The sequence below is a fragment of the Octopus sinensis genome, linkage group LG14 (assembly GCF_006345805.1).
Source record: "Octopus sinensis linkage group LG14, ASM634580v1, whole genome shotgun sequence".
In the NCBI taxonomy this organism is placed as follows: Eukaryota; Metazoa; Mollusca; class Cephalopoda; order Octopoda; family Octopodidae; genus Octopus; species Octopus sinensis.
Window position 1 is genome coordinate 685346 of NC_043010.1, and position 17435 is coordinate 702780.

At 37.0% G+C, this 17435-nt stretch overlaps 2 protein-coding genes across 3 annotated transcripts in view; one reads left to right on the forward strand and one right to left on the reverse strand.

The window, feature by feature from the left end:
• Window positions 1-2785: 2785 nt before the first annotated feature.
• On the reverse strand, window positions 2786-3322 carry LOC115218941 (histidine-rich glycoprotein-like). The gene has a single exon (XM_029788963.1). It carries the CDS (start codon window positions 3320-3322, stop codon window positions 2786-2788), a length of 537 nt encoding a protein of 178 aa, XP_029644823.1.
• A 12208-nt stretch (window positions 3323-15530) lies between these two features.
• LOC118765869 (protocadherin-19-like) overlaps window positions 15531-17435 on the forward strand; it is a 103328-nt gene continuing 101423 nt past the window's right edge. For both annotated transcript variants that reach the window (XR_005001766.1, XM_036508562.1), the window contains exon 1: window positions 15531-15635. The gene's annotated coding sequence lies outside the window, so the exon portion shown is untranslated. The remainder of the gene's footprint in view (window positions 15636-17435) is intronic.

Genomic DNA, 17435 nt, shown 5'->3' on the forward strand with positions numbered 1-17435 from the left:
TGACTGTTGTGCGCATGCGCACATGTCCGAGATAGGAAGCTTCACGCTTGGGAGAGAGAGAGAGTACTGCGTGAACGATAGCGCCGGGTGAAAGGTAGTGTTTCTCTTTGACTCTGCGTGTGTTGTGCTTAAAAACATGTTTATATTATTGAATGTGATAAAGTGTAGAATTAGATTATTATCCTGTTTCCAGCATCAGTGTTGCTGTCAGGGCACGTCTCACTCCCTTATTTTGTGATTTAGGAGGGATTTTTGAAAAACAAGGGGGAATTCACGGCGGTGTTCAATGAACAAAGTAGGCACACTACCCGGTAGTGGCTAAAAAGTGAACCGATCAAGTTTATGAAATTTTCTTTTTATACGTAAAAGGATGTTCCAACGTGGCCGTTGCCAGCCTCACCTGGCACCTTTTACACAATATTAAAACAACGGCTAAAAATTTTCTGAAGCAGCACCCACCACTAATCTTATCTACGATCCATCACTGTATATATGTGTACATGTTTGTATATATGTATTGTATATATTCAGCGACACTCTCTTGTGTGTGTGTGTGTGTGTGTGTGTGTGTGGTGTGTGTGTGTGTGTGTGTGTGTGTATGTGTGTGTGTGTGTGTGTGTGTGTGAGTGTGTGTGTGTGTGTGTATGTGTGTGTGTGTGTGTGTGTGTGTGTGTAAATGCACACAAAATTTGTATATTTACTTATTGAGTGACATAACAAAGAAGCTATGTGGAAAATATGAATTACCCATGTGACATTGTAATCATTTTTATAATTTGTATCCAGAGAAATACTATTATCACTAGTTATACAAATCCACAACTCTTCTATCAGTAACTAGTTTGATTAATACCAACGCACAAAACTCTCGGCCCTTGAGTCAATCTGTTGCTTCTACTCAAAGTAAATATAAATATATCTTTATATATAAATGCAAACATATGGACATGTTTCTTTTGGCAACTTTGAGAACATTACCCTCTCCGGAGTCAGCAGCTGTATCGCAGACTTTAGACACCTTCCGTACATTCTATATCAACTAGCTTCATAACTTTACGGTCAAAGAGGCGTGCTTTTTTTCTCACCTTTTCTTTTACTCTTCCACTTTTTGCATCCATCTCCCTCTCCTTTTTTTCTCGTGACTTTTCTTGTTCAATTGTCCTGATTTGTAACTTGTACAGGTCATGTACTCAGAGCCCGAAAATTGCTTGGCGACACTAGGGTGGTATTAAAAATCGCTTAGAAAATATCTCCGCTATATGAAATTATTAGTAGCTCGTGACTATATATAATGCAAATTGTTTCAGTCATTTGATTTCAGCCATGCTGGAGTACCGCCTTCAGTCGAACAGATCGACCCCAGGACTTATTCTTTGTAAGCCTAGTAGTTGTTCTATCAGTCTCTTTTGCCGAACCGCTAATTTAAGGGGACGTAAACACACCATCATCGGTGTCAAGCGATAGTGGGAGACAAACACATAAATACATACACACGTACACACACACACCACACACATATACATATGCATGTATATATACATACATACATATATAAATACATATGTATATATATATGTACAGTCCTACTGCGTTGCACCTCGGGCAGGTGTCTTCTACTATAACCTCGGTAGACGGAAACTGAAAGAAGCCCGTCGTATATATATATATATATATATATATATATATATAAATATATATATATTCATATGGCTGAGTTGTTTAAGATGCTCGATTTGCAACCACCTGGTTTCGTGTTCACTTCCAACGAGCCACACCTTGAGCAAGTGTCTTCTGCTGCAGCCTACGGTTGACCAATACCTTGTAAGAGTCTTTGGTAACAAACATACACACGCATGTGTATGTATGTGTGCTTATTTTTAACTCCAATCAACCACTTGACAACCGGTGTTGGTTTGTTTACGTTCATGTATCTTAACGGTCCAACAAAAACAGTGATAGAACGTACAAGACTTTTAAAGGAAAACAAAAATGAACAAAATTAGTGCTGGAGTCGATTTCTTCAACAAAATCCACCAAGGGAGTGTTCCAGCATGGCCGCAATTCAATGACTAAACTAAGTTATAAAAAATATAAAAGAAATATATACATGCATGTGGTTGTGCAGGTAGGTGTGCACATATTACAAGTATTAAATGATCACGAGTGAAGGTGTCTTCGCATCGTGGCCACAAATAGTTACCAAAAAAGAAGAAAAAAATAACGAACAGAGAAAAATGATGCTTTAATAATATTCTTCTATTTAGAATTCTCCAGAATTTAGCATTCTGGTTACTTAGTATTCAAGCCACGACGTAGTTCTAACACTCTAATGGCATTGGAGAAAACCAGTCAGCCGATTCCATCCACTCGGTGACAAACAGTCAAAGCTACTTTAGAGGAAACTTAGCTACAGACAGTTCTTCGATAATAATAATAATAATAATAATAATAATAATAATAATAATAATAATAATAATAATAATAATAATAATGATAATAATAAAGTTGACAATGATGATGATGATGATGATGATGATGATAATCTGTGCTAGCAGTGTTCTTGCTTTTATAAATCCGTAGATCAGGTCACTTAACTAAATATTGTCCAGTGACCTAACTAACTGACCTGTGATGTGGTTACTATACCACGTGACACGAGGTGAGTGTATGAAGACGATGACGTGATGACTGCTGCGTCTGAGAATTGTTAATTCTGAGATGGGGGATAATGTTGTTGCTTGGTTGTATAGGGGTGTTGTGAAGAGGTGTTGGTTTGTTGTGAGGTTTATGTGCTAGTATTGTGTTGTGCTGGAGTTGCAGTGATATAGAGGAGTGTTGGTGTATTGTGTGGGCGTGTGGGTACGTTGTGCTGGTGATATTGATGCGTTGTGTAATGGTGGTGTTGTGTCGTGGTATCGTGTTTTAGCATTGATGTGTTGTGTCGTAATGTATTATGTTGTGGCGTTGATGTGTTGTGAGGTGGTGTTGATTTGCTGTAGCGCTTATGTGTTAGTGTGTTGTGATGTTGATTAGTGGTGTTGGCGTGTTGTGAGGTGGTGTTGTGTTGATGTGTTGTGAGATGGTGTTGTGCGATATTGTAGTGTTGTGTTGTGTTGTGGCGCTGAGGTGTTGTGCGACGATGTTGCTTTGTTGTGGCGTTGTTTTGAGGTGTTGTGTTGTGGCATTGTTGTGTTGTATTGTGACGCTGTTTTGTGGTGTTGCGTTGTGTGTTGGTATTGTGTTGTAGTGTTGTGTGATGTTGCAGTGTTGATGTGTTGTGCTGTGCTGTTGTTATACTGTCTAATGATGTTGGTATTAGCATTTTATGTGGCATGGCTGTTCTTAAAGAAATATAAATAGGAGATAATAACACAAAGATAAATGACCTGAAATACTTCTAATATAGGCCAAACAGTTTTCTTACTCTGGTTTGCTCTCTTTTCTATTCGTCTAAGTCGTTTGACAACAATTATTATTCTGACAGAGGCTATTGACTCAGGAACACAGGTCCACGACTGTCCCCTTATCGCTAGACAACTATTCTGTCCCTTTCTTTCATAGTATATCAATTATTGAAAATTTTTATATGTTAAGAGTATCTCCCCTTCTCAAAACGGGGTTGTCATAATTGCTATTCTGTAATTATGATAGATCCTCTGGAGACTGAGATAATTTTAATGAAACGAGAAGCTGTACTTCTCTCCATCTCTCTCCACCCCTCTCCCTTTCTTTACATATACGTACATACATACATGCATACATATATATGTATGTATGTATGTATGTATGTATTTATGTATGTATGTATGTATGTATGTATGTATGTATGTATGTATGTATGTATATATATATATATATATATATATGTATGTATGTATTTATGTTTCTCTTCTATGTGTATTCTACTGACGAGGCAAAGCATTACCAACTGCAAAGACAGAAATCCGGGATCTAGAATTATCCAGTAATTTTTTACTAGTTTCATCTTGTTTCTTTGTTTTCTCTCCGTGTTGATATATGAACAATTAAGGTGGTTTTAGAATCAGATCGTTGCTGCTATTTTCAGCATGGTGGTATCTCGTAGATACCCTAATTTATAATTTTAATATATATAAATTAGAAGCTGGGATCAGCAAGCGTAGATTGGTATATTTCGGTCATATTATGCGGAGAGAATACCTGGAGAAGGACATCATGCTCGGAATGGTCAGTGGCAAGAGAGGAAGAGGCCGACCAAGAACCCGCTGGCTTGACACCATCAGGAGTGATATCGGAATGGACATGGCCAATCTGAAGGAAGCGGCCCAGGATAAAACTGACTGGCGGACACTGATCCAATGAGTGACCGAGAGTCGACTTCGACTGAGCGGATATATATATATATATATTATCAGTTTACTAAATAAATAAATAAGTTAACATAATATAATGTCTAAAAGTTGATGAACCACCTATTGACCACCCCCCCGCCACTATTTTGTTATTGCTATAAAAATTAATGGTAAAATATCTCTTTACCTTCACCCATTTAGTACACTCGATAATGTAATTGCAATGCAATAAAAAGCACTTGTGTATTAATAATTGGGTATTCTACCAGCAGTATATTGGATAGATATTATCCCTTAGTGGGTTGGATTCACAACCTCTAACTTTCTTGGAGTTATATATATATATATATATATATATATATATTTATATTTATTTATTTATTTATATATATATATATTATATAGTGAACCCAAACAAAGAAGAAGAAACAAGAGAAAACAATAACGCGAGGATGTGGTTCAAATACTGTATTATCAGACGCTCAGTAAAGGAAGGAAAGAGGATTTAACGTTTCGAGCCTTGCTCTTCTTCAGAAATAGAGGCAAGTCCAAAGGAAGGGAAGACGGAGGAAGAAAATCGCCAACGATACACACGCGGTTACATTTTGAATATATATATATAGAAAATAGTAAAAAGTGAAAAAACTACAGAAGCCTTCTGTAGTTTTTTCACTTTTTACTATTTTCTATATATTCAACCACGTGCTTTCACACACCGACTTTCTCACCTATATATATATATCATCATCATCATCATCATCATCATTCTTTAACGTCCGTTTTCCATGCTAGCATGGGTTGGACAGTTCGACCGGGGTGTGGGAAGCCAGGAGGCTGCACCAGGCACCAGTCTGATCTGGCAGTGTTTCTACAGCTGGATGCCCTTCCTAATGCCAACCACTCCGTGAGTGTAGTGGGTGCTTTTTACGTGCCACCGGCACAGGTGCCAGGTGAGGCTGGCAACGGCCACGTTCGGTTGCTGCTTTTTACGTGCCACCGGCACGGAGGCCAGTCGAAGCGGCGCTGGCAAAGGCCACGTTCGGATATATATTATATATATATATATATATATATGAACACGTGAGCACTCCACTCATATATCTCGTACATTTCATATATTTCCTATACATTCTCATTAGATAATACGGCATCTATAAAAGCAATAACACTTAACAACGTGTATATATGTCTAATGAATTGTATAATTCAGCTATTTATCATTTCCAATTAGTAATTTATACCAGAAACGTCAACAATAACACAAAATCTCAGAGAAATGAATATTCCGTTGCCTTTAATTCAGTTTTCCTTCCTCTTTTACCAATCTTCTTTCTTTTTTTCTTTCCTTCTTTCCTTCATTCTTTCTCACATTTTCCTCGTCTTTCAGTCCTATTGTTTATTTCTACATTCGTAAGTTCATAATTTGTCTTTACTTGGTTATATTTATCCGTCTACACGTTTGTATGTGTACAACACGCACACGCATATAAAATATATGTATATATTATATGTATACGTGAATATATGTGTATATATATATATATTATATAATATATATATATATATATATATATATATATATATATATATATATAGATATATATATATATATATATATAGATAGATAGATGATAGATATGGGTAAGTCCAGAACTATGCGAAGTAAATGCAAAGCAAATCACAAGAAAACAATTATCTGAATTAATGTAGAGAAAGTTGTGGCGAAAGAGTCAGCAGAAGTTCGCCATTACCTTCTGCCGGAGCCACGTGGAGCTTAGGTGTTTTCGCTCATAAACACACACATCGCTCGGTCTGAGATTCGAACCCACGATCCCCCAACCGCGAGTTCGCTGCTCTAACCACTGGGCCATGAGCCTCCACACAACAAAGACATACTGAGGCGTACAATAATATTCTTATATATACCCACGTGTACACATTTAGAAATTTATATATCTTTATCTAAAAACTGTGTTAAATTCTTAGTTCTCCCACTTTATAATATTTCACGCATGGCTGTGGGGTAAGAAGCTTGCTTCCCAGCCATTAGGGTCCGGGTTCAGTCTCACTGCGTGGTAACTTGGGTAACAGTCTATTACTATAGCCTTGCGCCGAATGAGGCCTTGTGAGTGAATTTGGTAGACGGAAATTGAAAGAAGCCCGTCGTATATATAGATATATATATATATATATATATATATATATATATGTGTGTGTGTGTGTGTGTATGTGCGTGTATGTTTGTGTGTCTGTGTTTGTCCCTCCAACATCGCTTGACAGCCGATGCTGGTGTGTTTACGTCCCCGTCACTTAGCGGTTCGGCAAAAGAGACCGATAGAATAAGTACCGGGCTTACAAAGAATAAGTCCTGGGGTGGATTTGCTCGACTAAAGGCGGTGCTCCAGCATGGCCACAGTCAAATGACTGAAACAAGTAAAAGAGTAAAAAGAGTTACCCGGTGTTTCAATATTTCTTGGTTAGCACGCATTCTTCAGGAAATTTACGGAGAGAAGGTGTTGATAGCTGATTTCTCTGCTCTGTAGTGTGTGTGTGTGTGTGTGTGTGTGTGTGTGTGTATACACTCATATATACACATATTAACATTCGTGTATATATACATAAATGTATGTACACACATATATATATATTAAAATATTTGTACACAAATACATGAAGTACATAAACATATATACATTTATAACATAGGTTTATGGCTGTGTAAATGTATACTTATGCTAAACTTCAAACGTGTTCAATGTATATATATTTGCTTGTTTGTCTTAAGTTTGTCAACAGATCTAATGAATGATCTCACATAGATTCCAATTAACTTATACCGGATTAACAATTAATCTCCAGAGAAATGACTCCATACACCACGCAAAAAAATATGGAGGAAATGGATAAATTAAAAAAAGTCAAAACAAGAATAAAAAAATATATATATATATACATATATAAGTGTGTAGGTATTTGTGTGTGTGTGTGTGTGTTTGTGAGTGTGTGTGGTTGTGTGCGTGCGTGTGTAAAAGCTTATCTGTGTGAGTATATATACATACACACACACTTTATATTTGGTATTCGAATACTATTTTTTTTACACCATCTTGCTTTGCACCTCTATGCTTACTTGTCTCTCTCTCTCTCTCTCTCTATATATATATATATATATATATAAATATATATATATATATATATATCTCATTATATATCATTATATAAATGTGATTACGTGATTTGTTTTATTTGTTTCCTTTTTCAATATTTTTCGTCTGATTATTGAATTTCAATTACACAAATTATTGTTCTTATTTTTGCTGCTGCTGCTGCTGCTACTACTACTACTACTACTACTACTACTACTACTACTACTACTACACTACTACTACCACTACAGTGTTTTTTAATATGCGTTTTATTTGTAATCCAATATGAATAATGGAAGTTTCCAGACTAAAGCTTCAACTATACGAATGAATTGTATATGTATTAACATACGTACATGCGTTCATGCATACATACATACATATATACATACATGCTCACATACATACATACGTGCAGATATGCATACATACGTATATACCTGCATACCTACCTACTTACCTATCTACATACATATATATTTGCATACATACATGCATGCATACATACATACATACATACATACATATGTACATACATGATACATTTACCTCCCCCCACCACATAGTATGTGGGTACATATATATATATATATATATATATATATGAGAAACGGTCTTTAAAAGAAAAACGAATAAAAATATAGAAGTAAATAAAACCAAAGAGAAAATATTGAAATTACTTGAAAAGAAAATATACAAATAATGAATTAATAGAAAAAGTTAAAAAAAAACAAAAGTAATGCCGGATCCGTATTAATTGAAAATTCCTGAGAGAGAGGGGGGTGAGGGGGGAGACAGAGGGAAAGAGAGAGAGAAATTAAGGTAATTATAGCATTAAATAAATGCATGGTATTAAGAATATGATGGTAAACTTTAAACTAGTGTTTGAAGAAAATAGGGTCAGATGAGGATAGGGAGGTAAAAATATACAATGATTAAGAAACAGGATCCCCGATTCATTGGGAAAAAATATTTACAAGGTGAAGAATAGTTTGATGAAATAAATTCCCCGTTGGAAATTAGATGAATTAATCATTTTTTGGAGGTGTGTGACGGTGGGTGATGGGGGGGGGGGGGGTGAGTGGTGGTAAAATAATGAAGAATGAAACAGAAGTTGGAAGAAGATTTTTACGAATAATAATGGAATAATAATTGCTAAAAAAAAGACTTGAAATGATGATGATGATGATGATGATTGTGGTGGTGGTGTCAGTGACGGTGATGCTGTTGTTGTTGGTAGTGGTGGTGGTGGTGGTGGTGGTGGTAGTGTTTGTGGCGATTGTGATGATGACGATGACGATGATGATGATGATAAAGATGTTGATGATAGCAACAGTCATAATGCTGTTGATGGTGGTGGTGGTGGTGGTGGTTGTGGTGGTGGTGATGGTGGTGGTGGTGGTGGTGGTGTTTGTGATGATGATAATGATGACAACGACCACGACGACGATGTTGATGGTGATGATGGCAGCGGTCTTGGCGTTATAGGTGGTGGTGGTGGTGGTGGTAGTGATGATGTTAACAATGGTAGTATCATCTGGAAGAAATTATGGCCAGAAGCGGTTCACGACTATAAAGGATTCTCTCCTGATGAAATCCCCCACTCTGTAGTGGATAAGGCAACGAAGCTAGCAAGATTGCTCGGAGATGGCTTCACCGATGTGACTACCGAAGACGTTAATAACTTGATCGAGGCCCACTCAGATCCGTTAACGGATGAAGATCTGACAGAGATGATGAAGACAGCAGGTGAAAAAGTTGAAAAACAAGAGTATTCAGGGTAAGATGAAGAGTAGGCCTATCACTAGAATGTCTCCCGGCTCTAGCAAAAACGGCAAAAGAACTTCAGAGAATGGCGGAAGATAGGGACCCTCTGATGATTCGTGCATTTCAGTTGAAAAATGTAATCGACGGAGCCTTGGATGTTTATAAAAACCTCCTTACACAGAAGAAAAGGAATACTAGCAATTGCCCATCGCTATGTTCCTCACCCGCAAAAAATGGAAGACACGGGTACTCCTAAGAGTGTGAGGAGAGTATATAACAGCTTAAATATGAAAAAAATGATAAAATAGATACATACGAATTATAAAAATAATTAAAAATATATACAGTACACTAGTGTTTCTACTTCGCGGATTTTCACCTATCGCGGGGGTGGGGGGTGGAACGTAGCACAAGCGATAGCCGAAGGGTTAATGTATATAATATAATATAAAATATAATGTAACATAACGTGTGTGTGTGTGTGTGTGTGTGTGTGTGTGTGTGCGTGCGTGCGTGGGTGTTGCTGTGTACGTGCGTGCGTGGATGTTGCTGTGTACGTGCGTGCGTGTGTGTGTGTGTGTGCGTGAAGTAAAATAGGTAAGGTACAACGCACACAAACAAAAGAAAAGACAAAGAAGGAATGCTTTAGATGACTTGTATTTAAAACAGAACTCAATGTAATACTGTCTAAGTTAATATGGATGCTAAGCGAACAAAGAGTGAACCGATCCGACAGAAAGGAAAACAGAAATAAAGACAGGAAAAAATAATGGCTGAATTTAGAAGACACCAACGAAAATCTGACAAATATATTTAACATGAATATAGGGAATTAGGGGCGTTATGCAACTACAAAATTATTATGGAGATATTCTTTGAAGGATTACAAGACAATCGAGGAATGTAAAAACGAATACAACTAGTAAGAAAACAAAATGGCTGTGTGGTTAAGAGGCTTACTGTAAAACACTGTGTTTTCAGGTTCAATTTCAGCTCGGGGGCACCCTAAGGCAAGTATCTATTTCTTCCTACACCCTTAGGGCTGACAAATACCTTGTGAGTAAATTTTGTAAATATATGTGTTTGTTTATAACTTGCTATAACTCAATTTCTATTTTTGCATCACAACGTATTTGTATCTGTACCTATTAAACCACCTCTCTCTCTCTCTCTCTCTCTCTGTTTCCTCATACGCGTACATACATACACGCATGTAGATATACATACACACACACACAAGTAATATTTCGAACGCAGTATAGCCGTGAAAACGACAGAAAGGTTGGGTATTCTACCCTTATAAGGTGGAAAAGTTATCAGCAGACGGCTACGGGACTCGAACTCGTACCCAACAGATACCGGTTGAGTACTCTACCATTAAGCTAAAAGGCCCCCCGACAACAATTACCGTCAATTTTAGCGATAAATAATAATAATAGCCTTTAGAAAGCGACATTTTATAAACAAACTTTGGAAGCGTCGAATGTGTTTGGTATTTTACAGACGAGAAATTAAATTACGAGTGGAGTATAACCGTGAAAACAGCAGAAAGATCGTGTGTGCACGCGTGTGTGTGTGTGTGTGTGTGTGTGTGTTTATACAAATAGACATATGCATATATGCATACATGCATGCCTTTATTTGGCATATATGCGTAACTGTATTTGTTTGTGCACGTGCGTGTAGCAGTATGTCTATCTGTTCTTTTGCTTCATTAATATTTCTCCCAAACTGGAAGAGATAATGAAATGAAAGTCCGTACATACACTGATTGTGATGCTAACCCCATCTCACGTGTTTTCCATCGAAACTCTCTTTCACGGTGGCGATGGCACTTCTTGTTAGAGCCAGCATGCATGGAAGCACCCTCTCGCATCTCTCATAATTATCACACTTCTCTATACACAACGTGACCTGACTACCACATTGCACTCATCATGCAACATGCTAATGTAACCTCTCCACACTGCGTCATATCAGCTTATATATTACACCAGTGCTTATCCTGTAACATCGTAGTTTATTTATTGGTTTCATGTTTTGGCACAGGGCCAGCAAGTTCAGGGGAGGGATAAGTCGATTATATTGACCCCAATGCTTAACTGGTACCTATTTTGTTTGACCCCGAATGATTGAAAAGCAAGATTGTTTTCACAGAATTTGAACTCAGCACGTGAAGATGAAGGAGTTCTGCCCGGCGTGCTAACGATTCTGCCAGCTCGCCGCCTTGCAATCTACGTATTTCATAGCCACATATCCTGCGACGTTGATCCATGTATATTAAAGCATTATATATCCTCATGTCAGACCTGCGATGGAATTACACAATAGCAACAGCGTCACACAAATGTTACACTTTACTTTGTACTTGGCCTTTTGTTATACTTTGTCCTATACAAAACGCATGCACTCACATTTATACACAGTTACATATATACACACACTCATACATATACACTCATTCACATACCTATAATGCCACATTATTTCTTAGAAAATAGTTGTTTGGTTTCAGTCAAGTGCTTTCGGGTTCAGTTCCATTATGCGTCACAAATCATTCCGTAGACGGAAACTGTATGGAAGCCTGTCGTGGTAAAAACCTTGTTTCTCAACCATATGGTTGTGGCTTCAATCCCATTGTGTGGCACCTTAGGCAAGTGTCTTCTACCATAGTCACAAGTCAACCAAAGATTTGAGCGTGGATTTGGTAGAAGGAAATAGAAAGAAGCCCGTCGTATATAAATATATGTGTGTGAGCGTGTGTGTGTGTGTGTGAGCGTGTGTGTGTGTGTGTGTGGTGTGTGTGTGTGTGTGTGTGTGTGTGTGCGTGCGTCCCACCACCACTTGTATTGGTGTGTTTACGTCTCCGAAGCTTAGCGGTTCGGCAAAAGAGAATGAATACCAGCCTTTAAAAAAGAAGTACAGGGATTGAATCATTCGATCAAAAATTCTTCAAGACGGTGCTCCAGCATGACCGCTGTCTAATGACTGAAACAAGCAAGAGATTTAAAAAATAAAAGATGCTTGTGTATCTGCTTCTGTTTTTGCGTCGGCTCTGCTCCCACTCAGCGAGTTTACGTTCTCGTTACTTAGCGGTTCGGCAAAAGGTACCAATTGAATTACTATCAGATTTTTTAAAAAAGAATAAGTACTGAGGATTGATTTGTTCTACTAAACCCTTCGATGCGGTGCTCCAGCGTTGCCACAGTGCTTTGAGTGAAACAAGGAAAAAATAAACGAAAGAAGGTGGTAGAGTTGATGGATCCGGGTTAACCTGGGACAAGTATTCAACAAACCAATGACCAACCAACCAACCAACTAGCCAACCAGCCAAACAACGGCCAGCGAATCGGCCAACAACCGAGCATTTACCTAAACCTCTGAAGGAAGCATTCGTCTGTCACACGGCTCGTGTGGCTCTGTGTTTGATCAAACTATTGTTTGGTGTTTTAACAACAGACATAAACAGCAAACAGGAAACCCAACCTGATTGACCGTAGGAACCAACATCCGCAGCAGCAGCAGCAGCAGCAGACCGCAAGCACACTTTTACTGACACACATCACACACACATACAGACACACATAAACTTAGTACAATATGTGTGTGTGTGTGTGTGTGTGTGTGTCGTCTCTGTGTGTTTTTGTGTTCTTGTCCCACTTTGTAATTTATCATAAGGGACTAAAGCCATCTGAATATGGCTAGGGACAGGGTAGGGTGGTGGGGGTGTTACTGTTGCATTTAGCCCCAGGCGAACATCAACGTCGCCAGATAGGCTTGACACCATCACGGCGTCCTCTATCCTGCAAAGGGAGATAATTCCCCGATGAAGCGGAAACCACACACGGACCTAGGTTTCAAGGTGTATTGCCTATTATCAACGTGTGGTAGGCACCGCTTCCTCGACGAAAAACTCACTCTGCAGGATATTTATATATAGATTTTCAAGCAAAATACATTTGCTGATTTCGAAAATCTGTTCGACAGCAATAATAATTCTCTAAATGAGATATAGACAGTATATGGAGCAGTTACTGTCTATATCTCATTTAGATAATTATTATTGCTTTGTAATTTATATTTTATATTTAATTTCTATACATAATATATATATATATATATATATATTATATAATTAGGGCTTAGTAAAATAAATTACTTTGCCACATACTGAACTTAGTAGAAATAGCAGCCAAAAAAATTTTTTCTTAGCATTTCTACTACTTAAAGAAAATTTCTCTCAGATAATGTTTACTCCAGACAGCTCACGAGGGTTTGGGGGGGTAAATACAGAAAAATATCACAAGTACATAGATCGTTTGAGTACGTCAACGTTTCAAGATTAGCCAAATAAAATCAGCATTTCTTTCGTCAGCTCAAAATTTCTTAATTTGGATTTGGAAACACTAAAAAGAAGGAACTTTACCTATCAGCGAACTTGTCGCTACAGATGAACCACTCCAACTAAACAGTGTCAACAAATTCAAAATGCGCAGGCGTAAAATTCTGCACTCCCCATTCCACCCACGTGGTCTATCTAGCAAACATTATATTTTAACCGCGAGAACCAAGGCAGTATGACCGAGAGAAATGAATTATAATATCAACAATTGAGGGTAAAATTAATTAATTTATCCTGTAATTCTTCTAGTTTCAGATTCATTCCCACTGTGCGGTGCTTTGGACAAACGTTTTCTACTACAGCGGAGACGAATACCTTGTGAGCAAATATGGAAACTAAGTGGGCTTCCACACAATTTTTCCTCTACCAAGTTCACTTAAAACACATTCGTCGGCCGGGGATATGATATAAGACAATTTCTAACCCTGGAGAAATTGTCTATCCCTAACCGTAACCCGAAACAAGGTAGTGGAATATGCCCACACACACACACACACACATTAATCGTTTTTTTGCATTGGGTATTAAATAATCAGATATTAGATAACAGCATACTTGTTATTTACGTAATACTATGTACTCCCCAGAGTTGGTGTAAAAAATATTATACTGCCATCTCTGAAGAATACGTAGTGCTACTTATCTCGCTGTTATCTTGTTCCCAGTTATTTAATACCCAGTGCGAAACCGATTGGTAAGATCGGTAGAAATGGATCTATAATTTTGTATATTTTGATTAATCTAATATACTCACTCTGTTGATAAAAATACGAGTGCATATCTTTTATCTTACTTGTGAATTCTGAAACTATACATACACACAAACATACATGCATATACATATATATATATATATATATATATATATCATACATGTAGTATATATAATATACATATAACATGTATATATATATACATATATATACAGATATATATACACATATATACATGTATATATATATATATATATATTTTATTTAATATATATATACATGTATATATATACATGTATTATATATATATATATATATATATATATATATATATATATATATATATATATATTAATCAAAATAAAAACATGATGCCAAGGATTCAGCGGTACATATGTTTGGGCCTTTATTAGACGGATTTATAACAATGCATAATGTGTGTCTATGGCCTTATTCAGCCGTGCACAATTACTACCTCAAGGACATGTATTACATCAAAAATTCTACGTTGGGGATGCAAATCCTCTCATTCGCGTACGACATAATGCGGTACCAGCACAAAATATATATATATACATATATATATACATATATCACCTCGCTTCTGCGAAACGAAATGGAAGCGCTAAAGAAATAATTATCCAAAATTCTGACTAATTCCTTTTTTTAATGCATGAAATCTGCACATCACTTCAAACAATCCATTCACTCATTCATCCACACATACATACATACATACATACTCAATATATACATACATGCATGCATGCATGCATACATACATACTCAATACATACATACATGCATGTATGCATGCATGCATACATACATACATACATACATACATACATACATACTCAATACATACATACATACTCAATATATACATACATACATACATACATACATACTCAATACATACATACATACATACTCAATATATACATACATGCATGCATGCATACATACATACTCAATACATACATACATGCATGCATGCATGCATACATACATACATACATACATACATACATACATACATACATACATACATACATACATACATGCATACATACATACATACATACTCAATACATGCAGTAGAATTAATTTATTTATTCAGATTTGACGATTCACTCTGAGCTTTTCTCTCTTCTATCTGTTTCTTTAGGCGAAAAATAATGGATTTGCCTGAACGAATGCATGTATGCTAACGAATGTTTAAACAGCCCAGAAAATCTCTAAAGATAGGCGAAAAACATACATGGTTAACCGAGTAAGTAACATAGTCATATTTTGTAAATCATTGTTTGACATGAGTCATTTATTGTTAAGCTTTGAGCTAATACTCAACTGAACGCACGTAAACATACATCACTACAATGTATAAAATCAACGTCGAATAAAACTTAAGTCAACATAACAACGTAGGCAACAACTATATCTTTCGATCGAAGATTAATAAAGCTAACTTTGGGTTCGACATATTAAAATGATTCAAAAATATTGGGTTGTCCAGAAAGTTCGTGCCGATTTATAGTAGCTTATCTTTCGACTCATTTTAGAACATGGTTGAGTCCACAAAATAGGATTTGACTACACCTCCATTTAGAGCACAGTTTAAGCTATCTTTTCGTGGAAGAAGGCTTATGTTCCTACAACCTGTGTGAATTCTGTAACCCTATAAAATGAAAGATAAGAAAGTTCATTTTCGGTACTTGATGCTTTGGGAACCAGACTAAAATTACTGCAGCTCAGCTGGGATGTGTTACCCCACCCTCCATATTCACCAGATATTGCTCCTTCGGATTTCCACTTACTCAGATCTTTGCAGAATAGACTTAATGGTAAAAATTTCAATTTCTTGAATGACGTCAAAAGATACCTTGATGAATTCTTTGCCATGAATACTAGAAGGTGCCATGCAGTGGGACCGAACCCAGAACTATGTGGTTGGGAAGCAAGCTTCTTACCATACAGCCACACCTACGTGTTTATTTTTGTAAATTTTCATGCTTTTATTTTCATGTTCGCAGAAATTGCCTTAAAGTTGAATATCACGTGATCACGTGACCGACCAGACTATCAGATGTTGCTACACATCGCTGGTCACAATGCGCTTCGCATTGCTTTAGTCTTCAAATGATGCCACCCCGCTGGCTAAGCGAGCTGGCCAACAGAAGAAAGAGTGAGGGAAAGAGTACAGCAGGGGTCGCCACCCCCCTGCCGGAGCTTCGTGGAGCTTTAGGTGTTTTCGCTCAATAAACACTCGCAACTCTCGGTCTGGGAATCGAAACTGTGATTCTACGACTGCGAGTACGCTACCCTAACCACTGGGCCATTGCGCTTCACAAAGTTGAAAATATCGACCGAATTTGAGGTTTTTTTTCCATTAATTTCTCAGAAAAACAAACAAAAATCACGCGAAGTCAAGAGGGACGTTCATTCCAAAGGACGAGAACTGAGGTACGTTTGCACTTAAAAAAGCGTGAAATAAACAAATAAATACCCTAAAGAAAAGAACAGATAACTCAATTACTGTCGGCGGACCCAGAATATTATAATGTTATAAAAGAAGAAAGACAAAAAAAAAAGAGAAAAAAGAAAAGAAAAGGGAAACATCAAAACTCTAAACAATGGAAAGCAAAGTCTGAAAGGTAAACGTAGCAGGTGCGAAACAAAGGAAAACCACCAGAAAGTTCAACCAAACTAGTGAGTCTACCTGCAGCATATCGACCGAGAAGAGACCAACGAAAATCTGAACACAATTGAATAAAGGACTGATCCGAAAGCATAGAGAAAAAATACGTTGGAAATATTGAATATGAGAATCAACTAAAGGTGGAAACGGTTATAGAATAATAAAAAAAAAAAATCGATAAAAAATCTTCTTTTGGAGCAGCGAAGGAAAACAGTTTCGAAGATAAAAGCTAATGATATAAAAATATGATAAAGAGACAGCGATAAATAAAGAAGATGACAAACTGGGGCATCGTGGCAGACATACTGGAAATAGACGAGGACATCAATATTTACAGCGATAAAGAAACTAATCTACACAGCAGCAGCAGCAACA